Genomic DNA, 21837 nt, shown 5'->3' with positions numbered 1-21837 from the left:
GCACTGTCAGAGCAAAGCACTTTAAGGACAGGCTTGCCGCCTCTGCCCCAGGGTCATGGTGGGAAGGGGACAGTCCTTCCCAGGGTGCTCCAGACAGCTGGGTGGGGGGAGGCACGTGGAGAGCAGGAGTGAGGGGGACAGGAACCGCTTTGGGGGTGGGGTAAAGCTGCTTGAGTCTTGCCACCTTCTACCTTCCAATAAAGCCGTTCCCTGCTCTGCTTCCTTGCGCATTCGGCTCTGCCGTGTCCCCTTCCGGCAATGGCCCTGCGCTCCTTCTCCGAGGCCTTCCCAGCCCTTCCTCGCAGACTCAGCTCTCACCACACTTCCAACTTGCAAAGTTTCTTCTTTCCCTTTAATGCGGGGGAGGGTGGAGGAGGGCAGAGGAGAACTGGGGAGCGAAGCGTCCAGGGGGTTGGGTGTAGTGAGGCAGGCGCCTCTCGAGGAGGCCAGGACGGAGACTGGCTCTGGTCTCGCATATCGCTCCTGGGACCTACGGCCGGGGCCGTCCAGGGCATCACCCACGCACAGCTGGAGCCCAGGCCTCAGACCTCCACTGAGCCCGGCTGCGTCAGGTGCTGCTGAAGGAGTTGGATGTTGTGCAGCAGTTTCTTCTGGTGGCCAGCCAGGGTGATGCCCAGGGCAGGCAGGTCTCTGGTGGGGAAGGAGTGGATCAAGTCTGGGCCCGCTTCTCTAAGATCCCAGGCATGACCCCTGGCCTGGGCCCAGAGGAATCCCCACCCCACCTCTCTCCCTGCTTACTCCAGGCCAAGCTGGACCACATCACTGAAGGTGCAGAGGCCAAACTTGGAGAAGTTGTCTTGGTAGCACTCCAGTCCAATGGCCAAAAGCCAGGCCTGGGGTGAGTCCAGAGAAGGAAAGTCCAGGGCCACAGGGTTCAGAAGGGCCTGGGAAGGTCTAAGTGAGGGGAGGTGGGTGTCAAAGTCTCCCCTTCATCTTAGCCCCCTCGCCTCAGTTTGTTTTCAGTTTGTATCTACCCTCCCTGGTTGTCCCAGGCTCCAGCCCCAATCTGCAGACCTGTCCCCAGGGCCACCGTCAGCCTGTAGAGTGTCTGGCTTTCGGATCATCTTGTCAAACGCAGCCACCAGCTGGTCAAAATGGGGCCGCTGGGTACGGTCCTTCTGCCAAGTGTCTAGCATGAGCAGATGTAGTCCCGGAGGACAGCCTGGAGGTGGGGGAAGCCGGAACTCCTGTTCTATTGCATTTAGCACCTGGGGGTTGGAGGAAGACCGTGGTGAGGAGAAGCTACTGCTAGTGGAAAGGAGTATCTTGTTGGTTAGGTCAGTGGGTGGGCTGGGATCAGGCGGAGCATGAAGCTGGAGCGGGGAAGGGACTTAATGATATGGAAGCCAAGAGAACTTCCGGTGTGAGTGGATTAGAGACTAGAGGCTAAGAACCTATGAGTCTGTGAGGCTGGTGGATTGGAAGGATGGGGGCGGGGGATCAGCAGTGTCTAGGTCAAGAGCTCACCTCCTGGTCACTCATATCCCAGTAGGGTCGCTCTCCATAACTCATCACTTCCCACATCACTATCCCAAAGCTCCAGACGTCACTGGACGTTGTATGTTTTCCGTGAGCGATGACCTCTGGGGCTGCCCACCGCAGCATACAACTTGGGCCCTGAGGGGTGGGGTTAGAAATAACAGCAGCAATAATGATCTCAGTGGCCGCATTTATTGAGCGACTGCTATGTGCTCACATGTCTGCCCGGCGTTCTCTCCTGGATGGAGCCCTGGTGAGCCCCATCCCTTCAGACACTGTGATATGCCACGGGTGGTTCAACCCTGGGTCCCAGCTGGGTCTCCAGCGCCCTCTGGAAAAGGCTGAGCCCCCCAGGCAGTGCTCTCACCTGAGGACTGTGGCCAAGACGAGCCACTTTGCACACCAGGTGGCTATTCACCAGCACGCTGTGGGCAGAGAGGGCACGGTGCACGAAGGCGAAGCTGGACAGGTACTGCATGGCTGCGGCCACTCCTCGCTGCATGGCCACCAGCTGCAGGCTGCTGAACTGGCCCTCCCGCTGCTGAGGGGCAGGGGGGCAGAGCTCAGCCTCCAGCAGCGGGGTGGGAAGCCTTGACCTGCTGCACAGCCCAGCAGGTTATCAGCATGAGAGGGAGCGGGGATTAAGGAATCAGAAAATGGCCTGGGAACGAAGGATGAAGACCAGCGGGGGTGGGGGAGCAAAGATATAGGGCTCTGTCTCCTGTCTCCGGGACAGCTGAAAATTGTAAACCTCCCCGGACCCCAGGCTTCCCCAGCCGCGCCTCCCGGCCCCCAGGCTGGACTGACCCTGAGGAAGCTGTCCAGGGGACCCAGCTCCATGAGTTCCGTCAGCACCATGAGGGGCCGGCTCTTGGTGACCACGCCCTCCAGCCGCAGGATGTTGGGGTGCTGGAACTGGCCCAGGACTGCAGCCTGGCCCAGAAAGGTCATCTGGAGGCTCTCGGTGCCTCCAGCCCACAGGGCCTGGATGGCCACAGCCTGTTCCCGCCGTCCCCGGGGCTGCAGGCGGCCCCTGCGTACTTCACCAAAGGAGCCTGGGACGACAGGGGCAGGTCGGGGAGTATGAAGGAAGGACTGCAGGCTCACGGTGTCCTGCCCCAGTTTGAAGGGATCCCGTCCCTTCCATCCCCTTCCTCTGCCACTGCACACCTGCCCCAATGACCTCCTCGATCTTGATATACGCGGGATCCACCTCCCTGGTAAACTCCCGGATGGCCTGGCAGGGGTCCTCGTACGTGGAGGGGTCGATGTAATACTTCACCCCAAGTCCTGTGGGCAAATGGGGCATGTCATGAGGGCGCGGTGCAAGGCCAGGCTGCCCGCACACGGGGGGGGGGGGGCGGCGTCCCCTCTTACCTACAAAGGCAGGGTCAAGGGCTTCCCCTCAGCCTCGGGGGAAGCTAGCCTTGCGTGCTGTGCTCAGCCCCCAGCTCTTGGTCTGGGAGCCCCCCCTCCCCGCCCCCCCCCCCGGCCCGGCCCCTCCCCACCCCATACCTGGACTGCTGTACTGCTGCAGTTGCTCTGTGTAGCCCGTCCCACGCCGCTTCCTGAGGACAAACCAGAGTCCTGGAATGACTCCCTCCCGTTCTGTCCCCCTTTCAGCCCCCAAGCCGGCCACCCGCTGGCCAGGGGTCTGTGATCCCTCCTTCCCACCTGGGCACGGACCCTAAGGGAAGGGGCCGGGTGGCAGGAGGTGGGCACCAGTGGGGGTTTCTGCGGTGGGCTGCGGGGCTGCAGGACGTGGGGCTGTGCTGTGGGGTGAGCGGTGCTCGGACACGGCCAGAAGGGGCTCACCTCCGGAACACGACAGCCAGCACGGTGATGGCTGCCAGCAGGAGGAAGGCCAAGGCCCCCAGGATGGACCCAATTACCAAGGAGAGTCTCTCTGGCAGCTGGGTGGACAGCTCACCTGAGGAAGCAGCCACCCAGGATCACTCGTGGGTAAGGCCACGCACACCTACATACCCCCCGCCCCCCACCGTGCACCTGCTCAGACCCACCCACAGACCCAAAGGCCAGCCGCTCAGCCATGAGACTATCCTCAGCCTCCTGGCCCACACGATCTCTAGTCTGGAGGGTGCTGGGTGAGGGGTCAAGGCCTGGAGGGCCCCCCGGGCCTCTCCTCACCATTCCCTGGTGCTGCCCCCTCCCCATCCAGGCTTCCTCTCACCTTGAGGCAGCGTCTGGAAATAGACCTTGCCCCCGTAGGGGCCGTGGCCTGCGGCAGTCCGCGCCCGCACCTGGAAGCCATAGATGTGGCCAGGGCTCAGCTGGGTCACGGTGGCCGTGTTGGTCTCGCTGGTCAGGGTGAAGGAGTGGGATTCATCTTCTGCCTGGGGGTGACAGCCATTCACTCCCTGCTGCCCAGTCTGGCCCCTCAGCCCTGCTCCCACCCCCAGGCTTTCTGGCACCTCTCCCCCACTCCTGGCCCCACTGTGGGCACCCCCTCTCCTCCCCACCTGGTCATAGTAGCGGAGCTGATAGTCCAGGATATTCCCGTTAGTCTGGTCTGGCTGTGGCCAGGACACCGTGATGCTGTTGGATGCCCGGCTCACCTGGTGCAATGCAGGGACTGCAGAGGGAACTGGGGTGTGGGGGGTTAGTAGGAGGGTCTCCAGGGGCCCCCCAGGCAGCAGGAGTGGGGGAGGGGGCTGTAAGGAGGCCAGGCCAGGCGTCAGGCAGAGTAAAAGGCTCACCTGCGTGGCTGGTGCTGACATTGATGGCGGCAGCCTGGGGAGGGTCGGGGCTGAGCTCTGACACCCCGTTCACAGCCTGCACCTCCAGGATGTAGGGCACATGTGCCCGGAGCCCCCCAACTAATACTCGGCTCTCAGTCAGGCCCCTCTGGCGGGGGTCGAAGTGCACCTCATCCCTGCAGCGGCGACAGGTGCCCGGGGTGCCCGTGCCAGGCTCCTGGTGGCCTCCGCATTCCTTGCACACGACATTGAAGAGCAGGTCCCCGCGTCCCCCCAGCTCCTGAGGCAGGCGCCAGTGCAGCATGAGCACTGAGCCTTGCACCTCGAACCAAAGCTCCCGGGGAGCCGAAGGCGGGCCTAGGGAGGCCGGCGAGGGTGGGGGCAGTGAGGAGGGCCAGGGAAAGCAGTCGTTGGGGTAGAGGTGGGGGAGGAGGGGTGGGCATGATGGAGGAAGTTAGGAAGCAGGGGACAGCAGGTGGCCCAGAGGGGAGGAGACCAAGAGCATGGGTTGGGGACCAGAAAGCGGAGGTGGGTGGGAGGAGGGGTAGGAGGTGGGCCAGTGCAGATGGAGTCAAGGTGAGAAGGAGGTGTGTAGCAGGGAGGGAGAAAATGAGGGAACAGGAGAAAAGTCACTGCAAATGCACACCAGCCCCATGTGTAGCCCTCGGGCACCCCTTCTCTGCCGCCCCCAGTCCCATTTCCACCCCCTGGGCTGGTGGGAGACTCACCAGTGCAGGGGGCCTCTGGGGGGTCGGAACCGGCCCTGTAGAAGCCCTCAAGGCAGGGGCAAACAGGCGCCGCAGGGTCGGGGGCGTGGCTGCGGGCTGGGCAGGGCAAGCAGGGGGCGTTCCCAGCCTTGGCCTTGTAGGAGCCCTTGGGGCAGGCTGAGGGGCAGAACCGGGTGAGGACTTCAGGCTCACTCCACTCACCGCCTCTGGAGCCCCACGTGCGTCACGTCACTCGGGCATCCTCCCAGCCTTCTACTCCCCAGGGAGGTCTCTCTTTTCCTCCTGAGACCTACCCCCCACCCCCTCTTCCCTCTCTCCCTCACTCAGGCAGATTACTTCCACCAGGTGACTGGGGTGGGAACTGTATTTCCTTGGGTGGAAAAAGTGAGGTGCGGTGGGAGACTATGGGCAGGACAAGCCCCTGATCTAGGTGTCTGGCTCGACCGTGTAACCTCCCTCTGCAGAGGTCTTCCGCAGCCTCTACCCTGCAACAGAAGCATCCCCCTTGGCTGGTATCCACTGCCTTCTCCTACCTGCATCCTGGTCACCTGGCCCTGTGAGGATCACTTCCGAATTACATGGCATATAGGGACAAAGGACCCACCCCAAGATAACCCAGGGGTGTGATATCCATCACTTCCCAGGCCTGCAGCCCCAGGAGGCTCAGCAATGTGGATGGAAGTCTCCAGAAGGTTCTAGAAATTTGAGATGAGCCTATGACACCACATTTGTGTGCTTTAGAAAATAAGTCTGGAGAAAACAAGAGTCCTTTCCTAAAATAGCTTATTCCTGAACTTTTGGAGGACAAAGTAAAGTTTGGGGTATTCAGCAGAGGCGCCCAAAGGTCGGGAGACAGGTGGGGAGATCTTGGGCAAGTGCACAGTGGCAGAATCTCACCTTGGCAGGCCTTGTCTCCACGGGCGGGCTGGTGCCCTGGCTGGCAGCGGCAGCCTCCAACAGCTACCATCCACTTGCCCTCCCCATTGCAGTGCAGCCTGGGGGGGCTCCCCCCGGCCTGTCCCCCACTTCCATCCTCCTCTGGCTCTGCGTGAGCCACACAGGTGCCCACGGCAGCCACCAGGGAGGCGCCTCCGGCCCCACTGGCCTGCGTCTCAGGGAAGGAGGCGAAGGCGCGGAGAACGGAGGGGCAGGTGTAGGAGAAGAGCTTGACCGCCACTAAGGCCAGGCACGCCCCCGTGTCCTGGAAGGCCACGTAGAAGCCGCGCTGGGTGAGGGGGCCGAAGCTCCTCTCTTTGACATTCAGCTGCAGCCCGGTCCGCTGCCCAGCGCCGCGCGGGCCCACGGCCCAGGCGGAGGAGGCGGGGAAGCTCTCGTCCGCTGCAATCGTGTCCACCTTGGTCCAGCGTTTGAGGTGCCAGGAGGAAATGCTGTCGGGGCCATCGGGCTCCTCCGCCTGGCGGTAGTAAAGCGTGAAGGTCTCCCGGCAGGTGCCTCCGGCCACGCCCAGGCTGGCACACGCCCGCACGGAGAAGTGGAGTCTGATGTGTGCCCTCTGCGCTCCTCGTCGCTCCACAAAGTGTGTCTGCAGCCAGTTGTCCTGCCCGGTGCCCGGAGGGGCCCCTGCCACATGGCATGCCTCGAAGGTCCGAGTCAGGCGTCGCTGGTCATCCAGAACGCTCACTTCATCCCACTGTAGGGAGGGCGGCCGGGGAGACACTGTTAGCTGCATGCAGAGCGGGGTAAGAACATGCAGAAGTCCTGTTCCTCTCGGGAGAATGAGTCTTACCCCATTAGTCTCTACCCAGGGCCTCCCTCCCAAGTTCCACACTCTAGGAGCAGGGTGGGGGAGGTGTGCTGGGGTCAGGAATGCCACTCACCCCGCCTGGTGGGTAGGTGAGCCAGCCAATCTCAGATGTCTCTCCAGTGGTGTCCAGAAGCACCTCTGCCCAGAGATAAGAAGGGCCACTCAACGGCCAAGCCTCCGGCCGGTGCTGCTAACCCTCACCACATTCCCATGAGGAAAACAAGAATTCCCCTCTCTGGTCCTTTGAATCCACCAGCAGGGGCACAGCTGTCTGTCAGGAGCCTTTCTCAGAAACCTTCCCCATCCTCTGCCCCTTCTTGACGTCTTCACTCTTTTCTGCCTTTTCTGAATCTTTCCCATTTCCCACCCATGGTGGCAGGTAGGGAATTCTCCAGTCTCCCCTCCCTCTTACCTTCCAGAGCCAGAACTGAGGACGCCAGCCCCAGGACCCAGAGACTGCACACCATGCCCGCCACTCCGCTCCCTGACCGGGCGGCCCCCTCAGCAGCCATGGGGCATCTTCAGGGCTCCCACCATTGCCCTGGCCACCACCCTGCTCCCAGGCGGGGCTGCTGCTTTGTAAGACTGGGGGTCTGCTGCTGAACTTGTTTCCTAGGGAGACACATGGGACCAGAAGAGGCAGGTGGCAGGGAACTCCACTGCTACACAGATGGCCCAGACCCCAAAACCTGACTCTGTGTCTTGTCCGATAGCTCTCAAACCACCCCAGCACCAACCGAGGGGTAAAGGCCTGTAGGAAGCCGACTTTCTCCTGACTCGCGCCAAGTCTGCCATCTTAGAGGGCCATGTGATGGGTCACTCCCTCCCTATTTCCCACAGGTGACCCATCTCTGAGCATTTCTTACGGCCCTCCCTTAGAGCACAGGGTAATTCTGGGTCAGTCTTACCCTTTTCTTCTGGAAGGAGCTATTTCAGTTCTTTCTCTTCATTTCCTCTCCTCTCCTCCTCCTACGGCCACCCTGCGTTGGAAGTCAGAAGATTCTTCTCATTAAAACAAGCAGAGTAGAAAGCTGCTCCTTCCCTAAGGACACACGATTCCCCCTCGCCAGCACCTCCTGACCCACATAAGACCTGGACCCTCTAGACATTGCAAAGAGGCAGTGAAGCAAGAGGGAACACAGGAAAGAGCTGTGGGGTATGATGGGAGGGAGGGTGGGGGAACAGACATGAGAAGAACAGAGGCATAAAGATGCCGTCTGAGGAGTGGAGAAGGGGTTGAGCTCTGGGAGACTGGCATGCCTACATTGTGAACAGAGGTCTCCTGTCCACAAAGGGTACACTTCTATGGCATGCGGAAAAATAAATGTATGCCACATATAGGAAAAAATGCTTCTAGCATGCTCACAATGAGAGGACAGAATGGGGAAACAACAGTGGCATGCCATCTTGTCCTAGGAGATGAAAAATGCCCTGGGTTGAAGGAAATGTGAGAAACAGGCTTTCTAGATTCACGGCGCTTGTAAGTTCAAACTGGTGTTTTCTCTTGGAAGGACACTTGGCAATGTCTAGCTAGCAGCTTCACTTCTGAGAGTTTGTCCTTCAGGTACTGTATCCTTTTTTTTTTTTTTTCAACTTTATTTATTTTTGAGAGAGAGAGAGAGACAGAGTACAAGCAAGGAAGGAACAGAGAGAGAGGGAGACACAGAATCCGAAGCAGGCTCCAGGCTCTGAGCTGTCAGCACAGAGCCTGACGTGGGGCTCAAACTTGCGAACCGTGAGATAGTGACCTGAGCCGAAGTGGGATGCTCAAGTGACTGAGCCAACCAGGCGCCCCGGTACTCTATCCTTGGATCTGGTTTCACAGAAGTTCAAACACGGATATTTATTGCAGAATTGTTTGGAAGGGAAAAACCTGTAAAGTAACTGTTCATCAAGAGAAAGATGGTTAATAAATTATGGCACAACCTTAAAAAAGAATAAGGACAACAGTTTATGCACTGATTACAAAAATAATTTCTAAGGGTAAGTAGTCCATGCAGAATGGTATAAAGTGTGTTCCCAATTGGGAACCTAAAAAGGCCATCCCTGTACAAGCACACCCCCATGGCTCACAAGCACATGATGAGGGGGCATGGCTGCCTCCAGGGTCACGATGAAGACCAGTGGGCTCAGACCTGCCTTTGCTCATTGGTCTAGATATTAGTGGGGACCCATTTCTCTCCTTGTGACTGAGTCTCAAAAGTCTGCAAGTTGCATGGACCAGAGCGGTACATTCCATTTATTTCTGTGAAGAAGAAAATAAGAGGCAGGTTGTTCAAAGCCGTCAAACTGAGAGAGAAAAAAGAAAGCCATTGGAAACTGGAACCTATTTCCTCCAGGACAGTCATGGCCAGGTGATCCACACCATCATTGAAAACTGCACATTTCATAATGAGGTCAAAATCAAACTACTGCACTATTTAACTTCGACAAATAAGAAAGTCATAATTTGATTCCTGCTAATCTAATTTCTCCTGGCAACGCTGGCTGTCTTGCAAGATGAAGCCTTCAGTGTCACCCCCATGTGGTTGTCATGAAAGGGCACAGCTTTTGCAGCTGTGTGGGCTGGTGCATAATGGGTATCTGCCCATCAGCCACTGAAATTTCCCTTTCATGCCACTAGAACCCTACTTGTGAGATAGAGTTTAACTTAGAGCATATAGCAAGTAAGAAGCATTTCCAAATCACCCGGTTGTACACCTTAAACTTACACGACGGTATACGTCAATGGTCTCTCAATAAACCTAGAAAAAAAAGGAAGCATTGCCATACGGCAAATGATTCCTGAGAAACAAAGGTTCTTTGCAAATACTGTCCTCAATGCTGCTAGAATCATTCACAGACTAAATGTTTCAAAGAACAGGGAGACCGTGAAGTAAAAAAGCAGGGCCCCACCATCAATGGCTGCTCAGTAAATATCCTGAAGGAACTCATGTTGTGGCTGCATCCCCCAAACTCTCTGTGGCTTAATTTGGAGACATGCTTGTCACACCAAGGCAGACCAGACTCTGTCCAGTGCTATAGGGTCTTTAGGAATGCTGTTATCAAGAACTGAAAATGCCAGCAAAATGTCTTTAAACAAGGAAAGCTATTATATCATTTGCCCAGCAGATATTCTCCAAAATAGCCTCTTTCAGGCAGAAGATGGATGGATTCTGGAATATGTAACAAAGAAAAAACTGTAAGCACTGTGTCTTCTTCAACTTATAACTAGACAAATAATCATGGAGAAGGAATAATAAACACTTTGGATGCATCTCAATGAATTTTTGGTGGGGTGGGGGTGGGGGAGACAACAAGAGGGAAGAGATATACTGCAGATCATATCAGCTGCGCAATATGGAACATTCTAGAAGATGAGGGATGGCAAAGTATTTGCTTTGATGACCCACAATACAAGCAACACAGTCGCTTGTGGCTACAATAGGGCGTGTATGCACAGCCTCAGCGTGCATCTTAATGACAACATGAAGCTGGCCTGTCTCCAGAGGATCCAGAAAAGAGCAAAAGCAAAAGCAATTAGAGAACACGTTAAAGCCACTCAGCTTCTGTCCTCAAGAGGCATCAGGAAGAAAAGAATTAAATGGAGACATTGCGTGTGGATTGCCACTTTCCAAATTTTGTGCAGATTTTTGCCAAGAACAAAGATATTCATTAAAAAATGGTTGAGGATCTTCAAGTACCCAGAAGTGTCCCTTGCTGTCCGAAGGGACCTCTTTTCGATGTGGATCCAGAAGACTGAAGGTTATAAATGAGTTCCTTCAGAAAACAAAAACTGGTTGAGTGAGACTAGGAGGTTAGGTCAATTCTCGCTTATCAAAAAAAAAAATATATATTCAAGTCTTTTCCTTTTTAATATATAAAAAGAACTTGGGTGTCTCTCTATGGCAAGAATAAAAATTAGGAAAGAGGAAACTTTAAGATATGGAAGAAACTGCTGTCACCTAATTCCTACCACCGCAGATTCTTTTGAAAGAAGTTTCAAAGGCAGAAATGTAAGTGACAAGAACACGCACTCCATCCACCTGCCTGGAATACTAAATAAGCAGGACTTAGAACTTGATTTTCAAAGGTGCCTTCAGTGGCTGAGGACTAGGACATCTTTCCGCATTTAGTCTAGGAGTGTGTCCTAGAAGCAGTCAAGGGCATCCCTGTTGCAACACAGGTGGGGGGGGAGGGGGCGGGGGGGAGGGGGGTGGTGTGAGGGTGGGCCTGCTTTGGATCCCTCTAACTTCTTGAGCTCGTGAAGGGAACCGGTCCATGCTGAGAAACCCTTTAAGCCATGAAAGAGCAGAAAACTTCTCCCAATCAGGGAAACATTCACATTTCAGATGTGTGTATGGTTTGAAAAACAGAACACCAGAAGCAGCAGAAATGTGGATGGAAAATGGAAGCTCAGAAAAGAAGACTGATTAGACAAAATTTCATATGACAAAAATTGCATTCTATGACTTCACATTTTTTTTCTCAGCTTCTTTTCTACATATATCACTTTACATCTTTTCGCTATAGTAGACACACTGCATCCACAAGCCTGCTACATTTCTTTGGTTTATAAAAATATGACAGTTCGTAGGCATCAGAATTGTGTTTTGTTTCCAGAAACTGGCAAAGATGAAAGATGTGTAGACTCTTAGCTTATAAATCACAGCTTCTGAGTTCTGTTATCTTTAAAAATGAGAGACTTAAAAATACATTACATGAGTACATCTGTAAGAATTTAAAAAATTAACTGTCCTCGAATTGAAATGTTAAATACGGTAATTTTATGAACAAACTGAGATGGCTTAATATAGTTTATGCACCTCGATCCACAAAATGAGTCTTAAAAACATTAAGTGATATAAACCTTATGAATAAGCTTGAAGTAAGGTACGGCAGAAAATACACTGAGCTGTTAAGACTGGTTCCTTCCTGTAGGAGGGAGAAATGAAGGATAGTAGGTGGGGGGTTATTAACTATGTCTTAGGTATATTCCAATGGGTTCCTTGTTACAACGAGCATATCTCATTTTTACAATTAAAACAAAATCTCATCATGACCATCGAAACAAAAAAAAAAGGAAAAGATTTTCAAAACCCAGACTAACCTAGCGTATGTTTACATGTTATCCTCCCCCCACCCCCTTTTTCTCTCTGGGTTTCAAAATAATCTAGAGATTTTCATCTATGAGAAGAAAGCAGAGAGAAAGAGGCAGTAGGAGTTGGGAATAAATGAGCAAAATAACTTTATCCCTGGATTTTCTTTAAGCTTCTCTCCGAAGAAGTTCAAATTGCCCCACTGACAGTACCATGCTTCTCTTACTCGGTCCTAGGCAAAGGACTGCAGCTTTCAAGGGGGGGGGGGGCCAAGGCGGCTGGACACTCAGAGCACAAGACAAGGGCATCGTCACTAAGTGAGCCCAGACGGGAACATTCGGAGAGGCAAAGCAGGCTGCGGGGCCCAGCAGGGCAAGGGAGGTCCCAAGGGCAAAGGGGCCAATGGTTAATGTGTGGTGTGACAGGTCCTCACACCTGTTAGCCACAGGGTCAGCGTGGGAGGGGTCAGAAGCACAGTCCCTGTCCTCGTCCTGTTCTGCAGCTGTTAAACGCCCAGGAAATTCCAGGATAATCCTTGCTCAGCTTAATGCTGCTGCCTCTACCCTTTAATCTCCACCTTGGACATGGTCTCAGTCGCCGTCTCTTGGAGCTCTGGCTGCCAGCCTTGAAAAGGATCCCCTCAGCCCTTACAGCGGCATCCAGAGCACACAGTGAGGACGTGGCTGTCCTCTGGCGCTTCTGGCCCCTGCCGCCCTGGTGGGAGAAGCCAATTTGTGGATTACCTAGCAGAGGAGAGTCCTGTGTCCCTTGAGGCCTCCAGCCTCCAAGAATGTCCCCCAGAGCACGCAGATGCAGACGAATGTGCCTCCCACTCCCAGGCTGTGGAGCTGGGGGAGGCTTTTAAGATGCAGGCAGTGTCTGGGAGTGGCAGACAGCCACTTAGACTGAGCCACTCTGGCTGTGCACGGACCACGGACACACTCATGGCTTTGGAAAAGGGCGGAAGGGAGGATGTTGGTGCTGTCAGTACGTGTCTGCGGGAGATGAGTACATGGAAGAGTGTAGAAGTCCCCAAGAGCCAGGACCAGTGCCCGTGGGAGCAAGTGCGAGAGCGTATGAGGCAATGTGTGTGAGGCGAGATGGGTGCAGGGCAGCACGCGTGCTGGGAGGAGTGCGTGTGCGTGTGTGTGCGTGTGTGTGTGAGCATGCACATCAGAGCAGATCCGGAGTGCTCCTCATACTGATGCCCACGAGCCCTTCTCCTCACCCTGGGTCTGTCCCCACTCTACCCCCAGTGGGCCTGTCAACTGCCCTCTACCCCAGGAGTCGCTGCTGACGAAACACCTGGGCTGGGAGAGTGCGAGCTGAACAGGAAAGAAGAGAAAGGGAAACCAAGGCTGCCTCAACTCCCCAACCCCGCCAACCTGCCTCCACCTAGTGGGAGGGAGTGCGGCGGGGACATGGGACCTGGGGCCTAGCTCAGGAGAAGGTGAGGAGCTGGAAAAGCGGCCGACAGAGAAGAGGAATGTTCCAGCCCTTCACATGCTCAGACCGCTGGTGCCTGTTGCTCCTAGGCACTCTGGTGACATAATCGTCACTGCCAGCCATCTTCTTGAACCCTGAATGAACCAACAGACTCCCAAGGAGTCCCCTCTCTAGGCCACTAGGTAGGTACACAGAAGCCCCCACCCTCGCCTTCCTGCAAGGAAAAAGGGCCACTGCTCTGAAAGAACCAAGCAGCCCCTCAAAACAGCACCCTCAAGAAACGACAAGTCCCAATCAGGCAATGCCCATTACCTGAACATCTCCCCGCACTGCCAACAGTTCCACAGCACCTTCCCACCCAGCCAGCATCTCCCCTTCTGGAACCTGAGTCAAGTTCTCCTGGCGGGTGGAGGGCCTGGCCCCGGTTTAACTTATTGGGAACAGGCCCAGCCGCTTCTCTCCACCGGCACCGCCAGGGACATTACAACATCAGCTATGCTGGGCCCAGGCCAGCTCCCCCAGGGATGGGAGGAGCGAGGGTGCCAGACAGCCAAGATTGGAGGGTGGGGGTGGGGGGCAGGTAGGGCCAAGCACCCAGATGCAAAGCGAGGGGGTGGAGCTGGGGCAGAAGCAAGCAGCAGACTTTGGTTGCAACTTGGGGGTTACGGGCCGGGGAGCACGAACGGAGCCTTCTCTCCGCTCCACGGCTTAGGGGTGGGAATGGGGGTGGGGGAGCCGGGGGCAGGCGTGGGATCAACGTCCTCGCCCCTCCCAGCTCCGTGGGGATTGGAGAGATGCCACGGGAGTCAGAAGGGTGGGCGATCCTCTTCGGAACGCTGGGGGCCAGGCTTGGCGAGGACCCCTACGTCAGGACCCCCAAGCCAGAGCCAGAGCAGCGCCTCGGGAGACACAGTGGGGGATCGCAGCAGCGAGGGTGACAGTGGTGTCAGTGATGGCTGGTCAGAGGTCGGGCAGCCAGCGTGGACAGTTTCGCACCCCTCACGAACCCACCTTCGCCTTGGGGAAGGACACTCAGCACTCCCCCAGGGGGCCCCCCAGGATCTGCAGAGGCCCGGTCTGGAGGGCCCCTCTACTTTTGCAAACCTGGACGCCTCTCTCCCCAGGCACACCGCCCCCCCCCACCCCACCCCCTCAACGCCGCCTGGCACCCCGGGGCTCACCTTCCGCCGGCCGCAGGCTCCGCAGGTCTGCGCCCCCCACCCTCCGAGGCCCCGCGGTGGAGCCGCGGCGCCCGCGTCTCCGCTCGGGTGCGGGGACCCCGCTGCCCGCGGCCCGGGTCCGCTCGCCGCCGCGCGTCTCCGGGGTTCCGGGGCGGCCGGGGGGCGGTGGCCGGCGGCGGGGGCTGCTCTGGAGGCGGGGCGCCCGGGGATCGCGCGGGGCCCGCGTCGCGCTGGCCGTCGCCGCGCTCGGTCGCGGGTCCCGCCGCCCGCTGCTCGGCTCTGGAGCGGCGGCAGGGGCGAGCGCAGCCCGGCCCGCCCCCTCCGCGTCCCTCCCAGCCCGGCCCGCCCCTCTCCGGCCCCTGCGGCCGCCCTCCTTCTCCCCTCTTCCGGGGAGCCGAGCCCGCCCTCCCGGCCTGGGCGGCGATGCGCGGGGGAGAGCGGGGTGGAGGCGCGGGGCTCGCCCTGGGCCCGCCTGTGCGCCGGGGCGGGGGCGCCTCCTCCTCCCGGCCGCGCGCGGCGGGGGAACCGGGGCGCCGGGGGAGGCGCGCGCGAGGGGCCCGGAGGGCGCGGGCGGCGGGCCGAGGTGTTTAGACCCCCGGGCCGGGCGCGGGCTCGGGTCCCCGGGAGCGAAGCGCACGGGCGGCCGGCCGACGCCCGGGGCACCGCGGGGCACGGCGGGGCAGGGCAGGGCAGCGCGGCAGCCGGCCCGAACGCCCGCGCGCTCTCCCCACCCCTGCTTTTCGGCTTCAACTCTAGGAACTAAACCCGCTGTTTTAGTTCCTACTCAGGTTTAAACTAAGGTGGGCGTGAGCTGCGAAGAAGAGAAAGAAGGAAAAGAAGGGGGTGGAGGGAAAGACAAACTGAGAAATCTCGGAGGGTACGGGGGTGGGGTGGGGATGGGTAGGCAGCAGTGGAGCGGTGGCGGGGGGGGGGCGCATCTGGGTTATGAAAGTGTCTGTGATCTAGCCTTAAACTCTTCCGCCTCTTCGTGACCCTGGATGTTGGTCAACGCTGGGGCTACTGACTCCACCCTCCCCAAAGGACTGGGAAGCCTGGGTCTGAAAGGGGAAGTCCAGATGTAGGTGCCTGGCTTTGCATTGCCCGGGCAAGTCGTGCACCCCTGGGTGGCTCCACCTCTGCCCGCTCCCCAGGGAGAACCTACCCACAGGGATCTGAGGCGTTGAGAGGTGCCTGGAAGGTTGGAGGAACCGAGGGGGCGCCGCGAGGAAAAATGTTTCCGCCCACCCCGAGCCTCTCCTCCGACCGGGGACAGGATTTGGGGGGTCTATTGTTCCGGTCCTACAGCGCTGAGCCGGGGCTTTCCCACGAAGTGCTGCTACCACCTGCTGGTTCTTTCAAGGAACACAGGCGACTGGTGGAAGTCCCTCTGGCCTTTCCCCCCTCCTCCCCGTATCACCGGGTGGCATCTCAGTTCTCCCACTTACTTACTTCGTTTATCCAAGACGAGGGAAAGCGCTAGCTAGCTGCAAACGGGCTGATCACAAAAGTGGTACTTAAGGAGCATTCAGAAACCGAGGAAAATTGCGAAAGAGATCTGTGAGCCAACAAGCACAATAAAGGAAACAATGCAACTCATTAGAAGGCACCTGGGAGAAACAAACCGGCTTTAATGAATTGGGTGAATGAGTGATGGAAACTGAAAGGCGACTGAACTAGTCCCCACTTGGCAAGGGGGTTGTTCCCTCTCGATATCTGCAGTCAATTAATAAGCCTAATGATGTTGAATGATTCTGCATTTGGGCAGCTTCGATAAGTCCGCTTGCACCGGTGAGCCTCACCAGATCTTGTTTCTTCCCCTTGCTCTGAAATTCAGTTGGTAGAGAGCTGCTTTCATTTCCTTTCCAAACCAGGCATCTCCGAGGCCTGGAAACACTTTTGTGAAGAAACCTGAATTTACATTGTATGTGATATTATATAACTCATTATCCTAGTTACAGTAACAACATGACTGCCAGAAAGCTCTGGGTGCAGTGGAAACTTTTGTTTTTTTCTTTAAAGCGCACGATTAAATTATGTTAAAAGCAGCAACAAAAAAAAAACAAAACAGAAGTTACTTTATAAAACCCAGAAATTCCAGTAGTAATTTGCAATGCATGGTATATGCTGACAGCATAGTAAAAATATCTGTTCTTTTCTATTGCCTGATGTATCCCATTGTTAACACTGCCCATTAGGTGCCTATGATCTGAAATTAAGTTTTTGTTGTGCGAGGCTTATGTAATGAGCATTTTTTCTCTTGTTGATAACATTTGCGAGGGGGCCAATCTTCAGAGAAAGCACCCTTGTACTCTGCAAGCAAAGAGGTGATTCCGATTGGCCCTGTATCATCATCTCCTGTGTGTTAAACCACGTTGTAAAGGTAGGTGGAGAGCACAGAACGCATTGTTAAGTTATGCTGCCACCTGCAGCTATTAAAAAGCAACGTAATGAATCTCTTTTTAAAGTTGAACATAAATCTTTGCCATAATTTGTTCGGTGCCTGGCACACATGGGGTGCTCCGAAGTGTTTTAGAATAAGTGAATCAAACATAATAGTATTTAAACTTGTTCTGCACTGGGGGCAGGACCTAATAACGTTTGTGGCTCACAGAATCCATTATCTTGGGACACGGCCCTCTATCATGTAAATCTGGAGCCAGATTACAAAACTCCAGGTGGCTTGGGATGGATCTTTCATTCTGCCTCTTTTCTTTTTCTGTTTTTGCCTCCTTCTCAGGCTTTCAGTACCCAAGGATGCTCAATTTCTTCCTTCTTCGTTATTTCCCTTTAGGATGATGGATGCAGCCTATGTTATTACAGAGAGCTTTATAAGTAACTTCTGGGATAAGCATTCTAGTAAAAATCAATAAAGGAATTTGCAGAGCCCCCAGATCTCTCATACCAAGACATTAGTTATTTAGTTACGGTTCCAGATACACAAACTTACAGGGGCCCAGTCACTTCCCTGACCTGTCTCGAGGTCCTGTGGCTTTTTTTTTTTAATTTTTTTAATGTTCATTTATTTTTGAGAGAGAGAGAGAGACAGAGTGCGAGCAGGGGAGGGACAGAGAGAGGAAGACACAGAATCTGAAGCAGACTCCAGGCTCTGAGCTGTCAGCACAGAGCCCGATGTGGGCTCGAACCCACGAACTGTTAGATCATGACCTGAGCCGAAGTGAGATGCTTAACTGACTGAGCCACCCAGGCAGGCGCCCCAAGGTCCTGTGGCTTCTAAATACAGTCTTATTTGCCAAAAGCTGATGTCTAGTCTCTAAATATTGTGCCCCATAAAAATGCCAAGTGCCCATTTACACAACTCATACTTTTTCTCCCCATTCAGAAATTTCTAGAGTGTTCTAGAGTTTTCCTACAGTACAGGTTTATTTGAAGGACAAACCCAGTTTGCAACTGACTTTTAGACCAATGGTGATTGATATCCTGGATGCTCACTGAAAGTGAGTGATCTTCAAAGTTTCCCCATGAGAGCCTTACACTATGACATTACTTTAACCAAGCAATAATCAAAAGACATTCAGAAGTATCAGTGCGCAGAGAGAAAAAGGAGAGCTCTTGTCTCACAACAGAATGTTTTCTCACTTAGAGACTGAGTTCAGCTGCATGACACGGCAGCAGTGTTGCACAGAACAAGTGCAAAGTCGCAGGGCGGTGGTTTAAACAAATGGAGTGATTCAGGAATACGGGGGCAGCTCCTGGTCAGCAAGACTTAGGCTCCTGCCTTCCATCTTTCAGGCAATGCCTCGTTCTCCGGGTTCTCAGCATGTCAGCACTGCTCCAGCTATAATGCTGTGAGCTCTGGTCAAGAAGAGGAGGGACCCAGAACCAAGAGCAGAGCTTTGGCTGCGTTAGCACCTTTAAAGAACCTTTCCGGAAGGCCCACCCGCTGACCTGTCCTTGTATGTTATTGGCCAGGGTTGTGTTGCATGACCACCCCTACCTGAAAGGGACAGGGAAGTGTCTGCTTCACCAAATAAAACTCAAGTTCTGTTTGTGAGAGAGGAGAAGAGAGAGAAGTTTAGGCGACCAGCAGCCTCTGCTACAAATGAGCAAAGATGATCACAGTTTCATACGATTTCCTGCAATCTGTGAAGACAGAAGCTTTCTGTAGGACATCCTTGCTGGTATTTTCCCTCCAGTCCATCATCCTCAATACGTATTTTAAGTGCTCCAAGGTGATTCCTAGGAAAGTTACTGTAGTGAATGGAAATGCTAAGAGCTTCCTATCACTAAAATAATTATGACCTCATCTCAAAAGAAAAATAACAAATCCTCCGCAGTTACTCATAGAAACAATCAGAGTTGCAAGCATTACGCATTTTAATAAGAATTCGGGCAGCCCCCACTGGCAGGACAGGGTTGATGCGGGCTCCTCTCGCCACACTGCGTCTTCCCTTTGTCAGCTTGGTCTTCGTTCTTCAGATCTAGACAGGATGTGAGGCACGACATGATGCCCCAGATGGAGCAAATGATGCCTACTCTGCTCTTCCAGTCAAATGCAGTCTTGTCCTCTCGCTCCAGTCCCAGATAGCGTTCTCTGAAAACACCCTCACGACCCCACACAGGAAAAGTGGCCTCTGTTCCTGCAAGATCTGCCTCCAGCTCTAGACGGACATCTAGAAACAGCATCTTCTGTTTCCCGGGCTGCTGGGTGTTTCCTGGGCTTAGCTGACAGCTCTCTATCTCTGCATTTATCCGGGATTCTGGAATCTCTCACATCAGACCTTGAAGCACCAACAAAGGGAACAAGTCACTACCAAGAATGAGTCAACAGCACCATCCACAAGACTTGAGCCCTTTCAAACATATGAGGCAAAGTTGAAAAGGAAGAACAGTGTCAGGTTTTAAAGAACAAGTCTTCCCCTTATATTCATACTGAGTTGAGAACAGATCCGAAAACTATTTTAAAAGGTTGGAATAAAAAGGGAGTGAGGAAAAAAAAAAAAAAAAAAGGAAAGCACAATAGCCAAAATAAAATCTTAGTCATGCAGAAAGAAAGAAATGACAAAACTCTGGGGAAAACAAACCGGCGAAATATAACCTATGAAGCTGGAAGGCTCAAGATATGAGACCTAAATTGATTATTTTTTAAATAACAGAGAAGGTAAAAGGTTTGGAAAATACAGTAGGAAACCCTAACCTTAAAGTGATAGTTCTGGGGGCACCTGGGTGACTCAGTCAATTAAGTGTCTGACTCTTGATTTTGGGTCAGGTCATGATCTCGCAGTTTGTGGGATTGAGCCGCACGTTGGGCTCCACGCTGACAGCATGGAGCCTGCTTGGGATTCTCTCTCCCTCTCTCTTCCCCTGCCTTGCTCATTCTCTCTCTTTCCTCCCCCCTCAAAAATAAATAAATAAACTTTAAAAATAACAGTAATTCTGGAATGGGAAAGATCAAATACACAAGACAGAAAGAAAGTACAAAATTAACACAATTTATTTTAACATCTGGCACATATTAAGTACTTAACAAATATTTATCAAATAGTTGAATTAAGGGGCGCCTGGTGGCTCAGTCCATTAAGCATCTGACTTCGACTCAGGTCACGTTCTCGTGGTTTGTGGGTTCGAGCCCCACATTGGGCTCCGTGCTGACAACTCAGACTCTGGAGCCTGATTCAGATTCTGTGTCTCCCTTTCTCTCTGCCGCTCTCCTGCTCACACTTTGTCTCTGTCTTTGTCTCTCTCTCTCTCAAAAATAAACATTAAAAAATTAAACATAGTTGAATTAAAAAAATCATGAGGGGCGCCTGGGTGGCGCAGTCGGTTGAGCATCCAACTTCAGCCAGGTCATGATCTCGCGGTCCGTGAGTTCGAGCCCCGCGTCAGGCTCTGGGCTGATGGCTCAGAGCCTGGAGCCTGTTTCCGATTCTGTGTCTCCCTCTCTCTCTGCCCCTTCCCCGTTCATGCTCTGTCTCTCTCTGTCCCAAAAATAAATAAACGTTGAAAAAAAAAATTAAAAAAAAATCATGAGACTGAAAATTCGGAGATTTTGCTATTTTCTAAGGACAGCTGATAAGCAAAATCAATGCCAATATACATTCTGGAGAAAGTTTTCCAGTTAATGCCTTGTAACTTACACACACACACACACACACACACACACACACACACACACAATTTGTATTTAACAATAGTTAAAATCAAGATCCTTTCATATTTTTTCTCTGGGGCATTGATTAATGGGAAGGTAGTAGAATCACATCTTCAGAGCTTTCAGAAGAAAAGTGTAAAACACTTGATGAGTTTCTCAAAAGCCGTTCTCAGCCCTTCTCCTTAGCTCCCCTCAGTGTTGAGGTGAGGGCCTAAATAACTGCCCTCCTGGTCTTTCTTTCAATTAGGGGTGGATGCCAGGCCTGACTCTGGTTCTCGAGAAGAAGACAGACTTCTGCTGGCAGCACTTGTGAGAACGCTTTTGGCTTTCTATGAAGAGACACAGATTTGGCTGATGTGGCTTTCTCCTCTGTCGCATCTTGAAATCTTCTGTTGGACGTTGTATTGGTCTCCTATCAATGTCATAAAAAAAAAAACTTAGTGGCTGAAAACCACACAAATGTATTATCTTACAGTTCTAAATTTGGGTCAGAAGTCCAAAATGGGTCTGAACTGGGTTAAGGAAAACAAACAAACAAAACAAAACAAACCCTCAAAGTATAGGAGGGCTGTGTTTCTTGTCTAGGCTCTAGGGAGACTCTTTCCTTGCCTTTTGTAGAGCAACTTCTGGGGCCACTGCATTCCTTAACTCATGGTCTTTATCCTCAAAGCCAGTAATATCGGCTGAATTCTTTTGCTGACTCTCTTCCGTCTCCCTCTCCCACTTATGATTATAGTGGGTCCACCCAGATAATCCAGGATCATCTCTGTATCTCAAAGTCAGGCGATTAGCAACCTTAATTCTATCTGCAAACCTAATTCCCCTTTGCTTTGTAAACTAACATAACATCCTAATTCCAAGGATTCCGATGTGGATTTTTAGGGGACCTCCCATTATTCTGCCTACCACAGACATGATGGCTGGAGCTTCAGCATCCCTATTAGCAACTGGGCCAAAGCCAGAAACTATGTACTCTTTTTTGTTGTTGTTACATGAGAAAAAAAAAAAAAACATCTGCAATTGTGGTTTTTGTTACCTGTAGCTTCATACCTCTCTACTGGGTAAGGACTCACACATTATATCCCCAGCCAAAGGTTTATTCTTTTTAAACATCAAGCTGGGGTCATTCTCAGATCTGCAAATTCTTGGAACACTTACTACTCAAGACTGTTTTCTAGTAAGGCACACAACAAATGTACTCTGAATAATCAAGAAATGAATAAGGAATTGCATTCTTCATTACGGAGGTTGTGATTGAGAAAAAGTGGTTGTAATCAGTGAAACTATCTAAAATTGTAGGATAAGTAAAATAC

General features: G+C 53.4%; 1 protein-coding gene across 5 annotated transcripts; it reads right to left on the bottom strand.

Annotated features, from left to right (window-relative positions):
• Nucleotides 1–330: 330 nt before the first annotated feature.
• EPHB6 (EPH receptor B6) lies at nucleotides 331–14598 on the bottom strand. Of its 5 annotated transcripts, none has more exons than XM_043589758.1 (19): nucleotides 14416–14592; nucleotides 8459–8594; nucleotides 7619–7690; nucleotides 7123–7322; nucleotides 6784–6848; nucleotides 5843–6596; nucleotides 4946–5101; nucleotides 4218–4574; nucleotides 3981–4105; nucleotides 3692–3854; nucleotides 3316–3430; nucleotides 3016–3068; nucleotides 2671–2790; nucleotides 2308–2555; nucleotides 1868–2041; nucleotides 1489–1638; nucleotides 1036–1229; nucleotides 760–915; nucleotides 331–651 (listed from the first exon to the last, which is right to left on the bottom strand). In XM_043589758.1, the coding sequence occupies exons 4-19, from the start codon at nucleotides 7220–7222 to the stop codon at nucleotides 543–545; spliced, it is 3039 nt and encodes a 1012-aa protein (XP_043445693.1). In that variant the 5' UTR covers nucleotides 7223–7322; nucleotides 7619–7690; nucleotides 8459–8594; nucleotides 14416–14592; the 3' UTR covers nucleotides 331–542. The 5 variants fall into 5 exon arrangements, with proteins under 5 accessions (XP_043445693.1, XP_043445694.1, XP_043445696.1 ...); XM_043589759.1 differs by lacking the exon at nucleotides 14416–14592 and adding an exon at nucleotides 11560–11775; XM_043589761.1 differs by lacking the exon at nucleotides 8459–8594 and having other exon boundaries at nucleotides 3981–4093; nucleotides 14416–14598.
• Nucleotides 14599–21837: the final 7239 nt, after the last annotated feature.

The sequence above is a fragment of the Prionailurus bengalensis genome, chromosome A2 (assembly GCF_016509475.1).
Source record: "Prionailurus bengalensis isolate Pbe53 chromosome A2, Fcat_Pben_1.1_paternal_pri, whole genome shotgun sequence".
In the NCBI taxonomy this organism is placed as follows: domain Eukaryota; kingdom Metazoa; phylum Chordata; class Mammalia; order Carnivora; family Felidae; genus Prionailurus; species Prionailurus bengalensis.
Note: the sequence above shows the minus strand (reverse complement) of the source record. Positions and strands in the feature narration are given on the sequence as shown.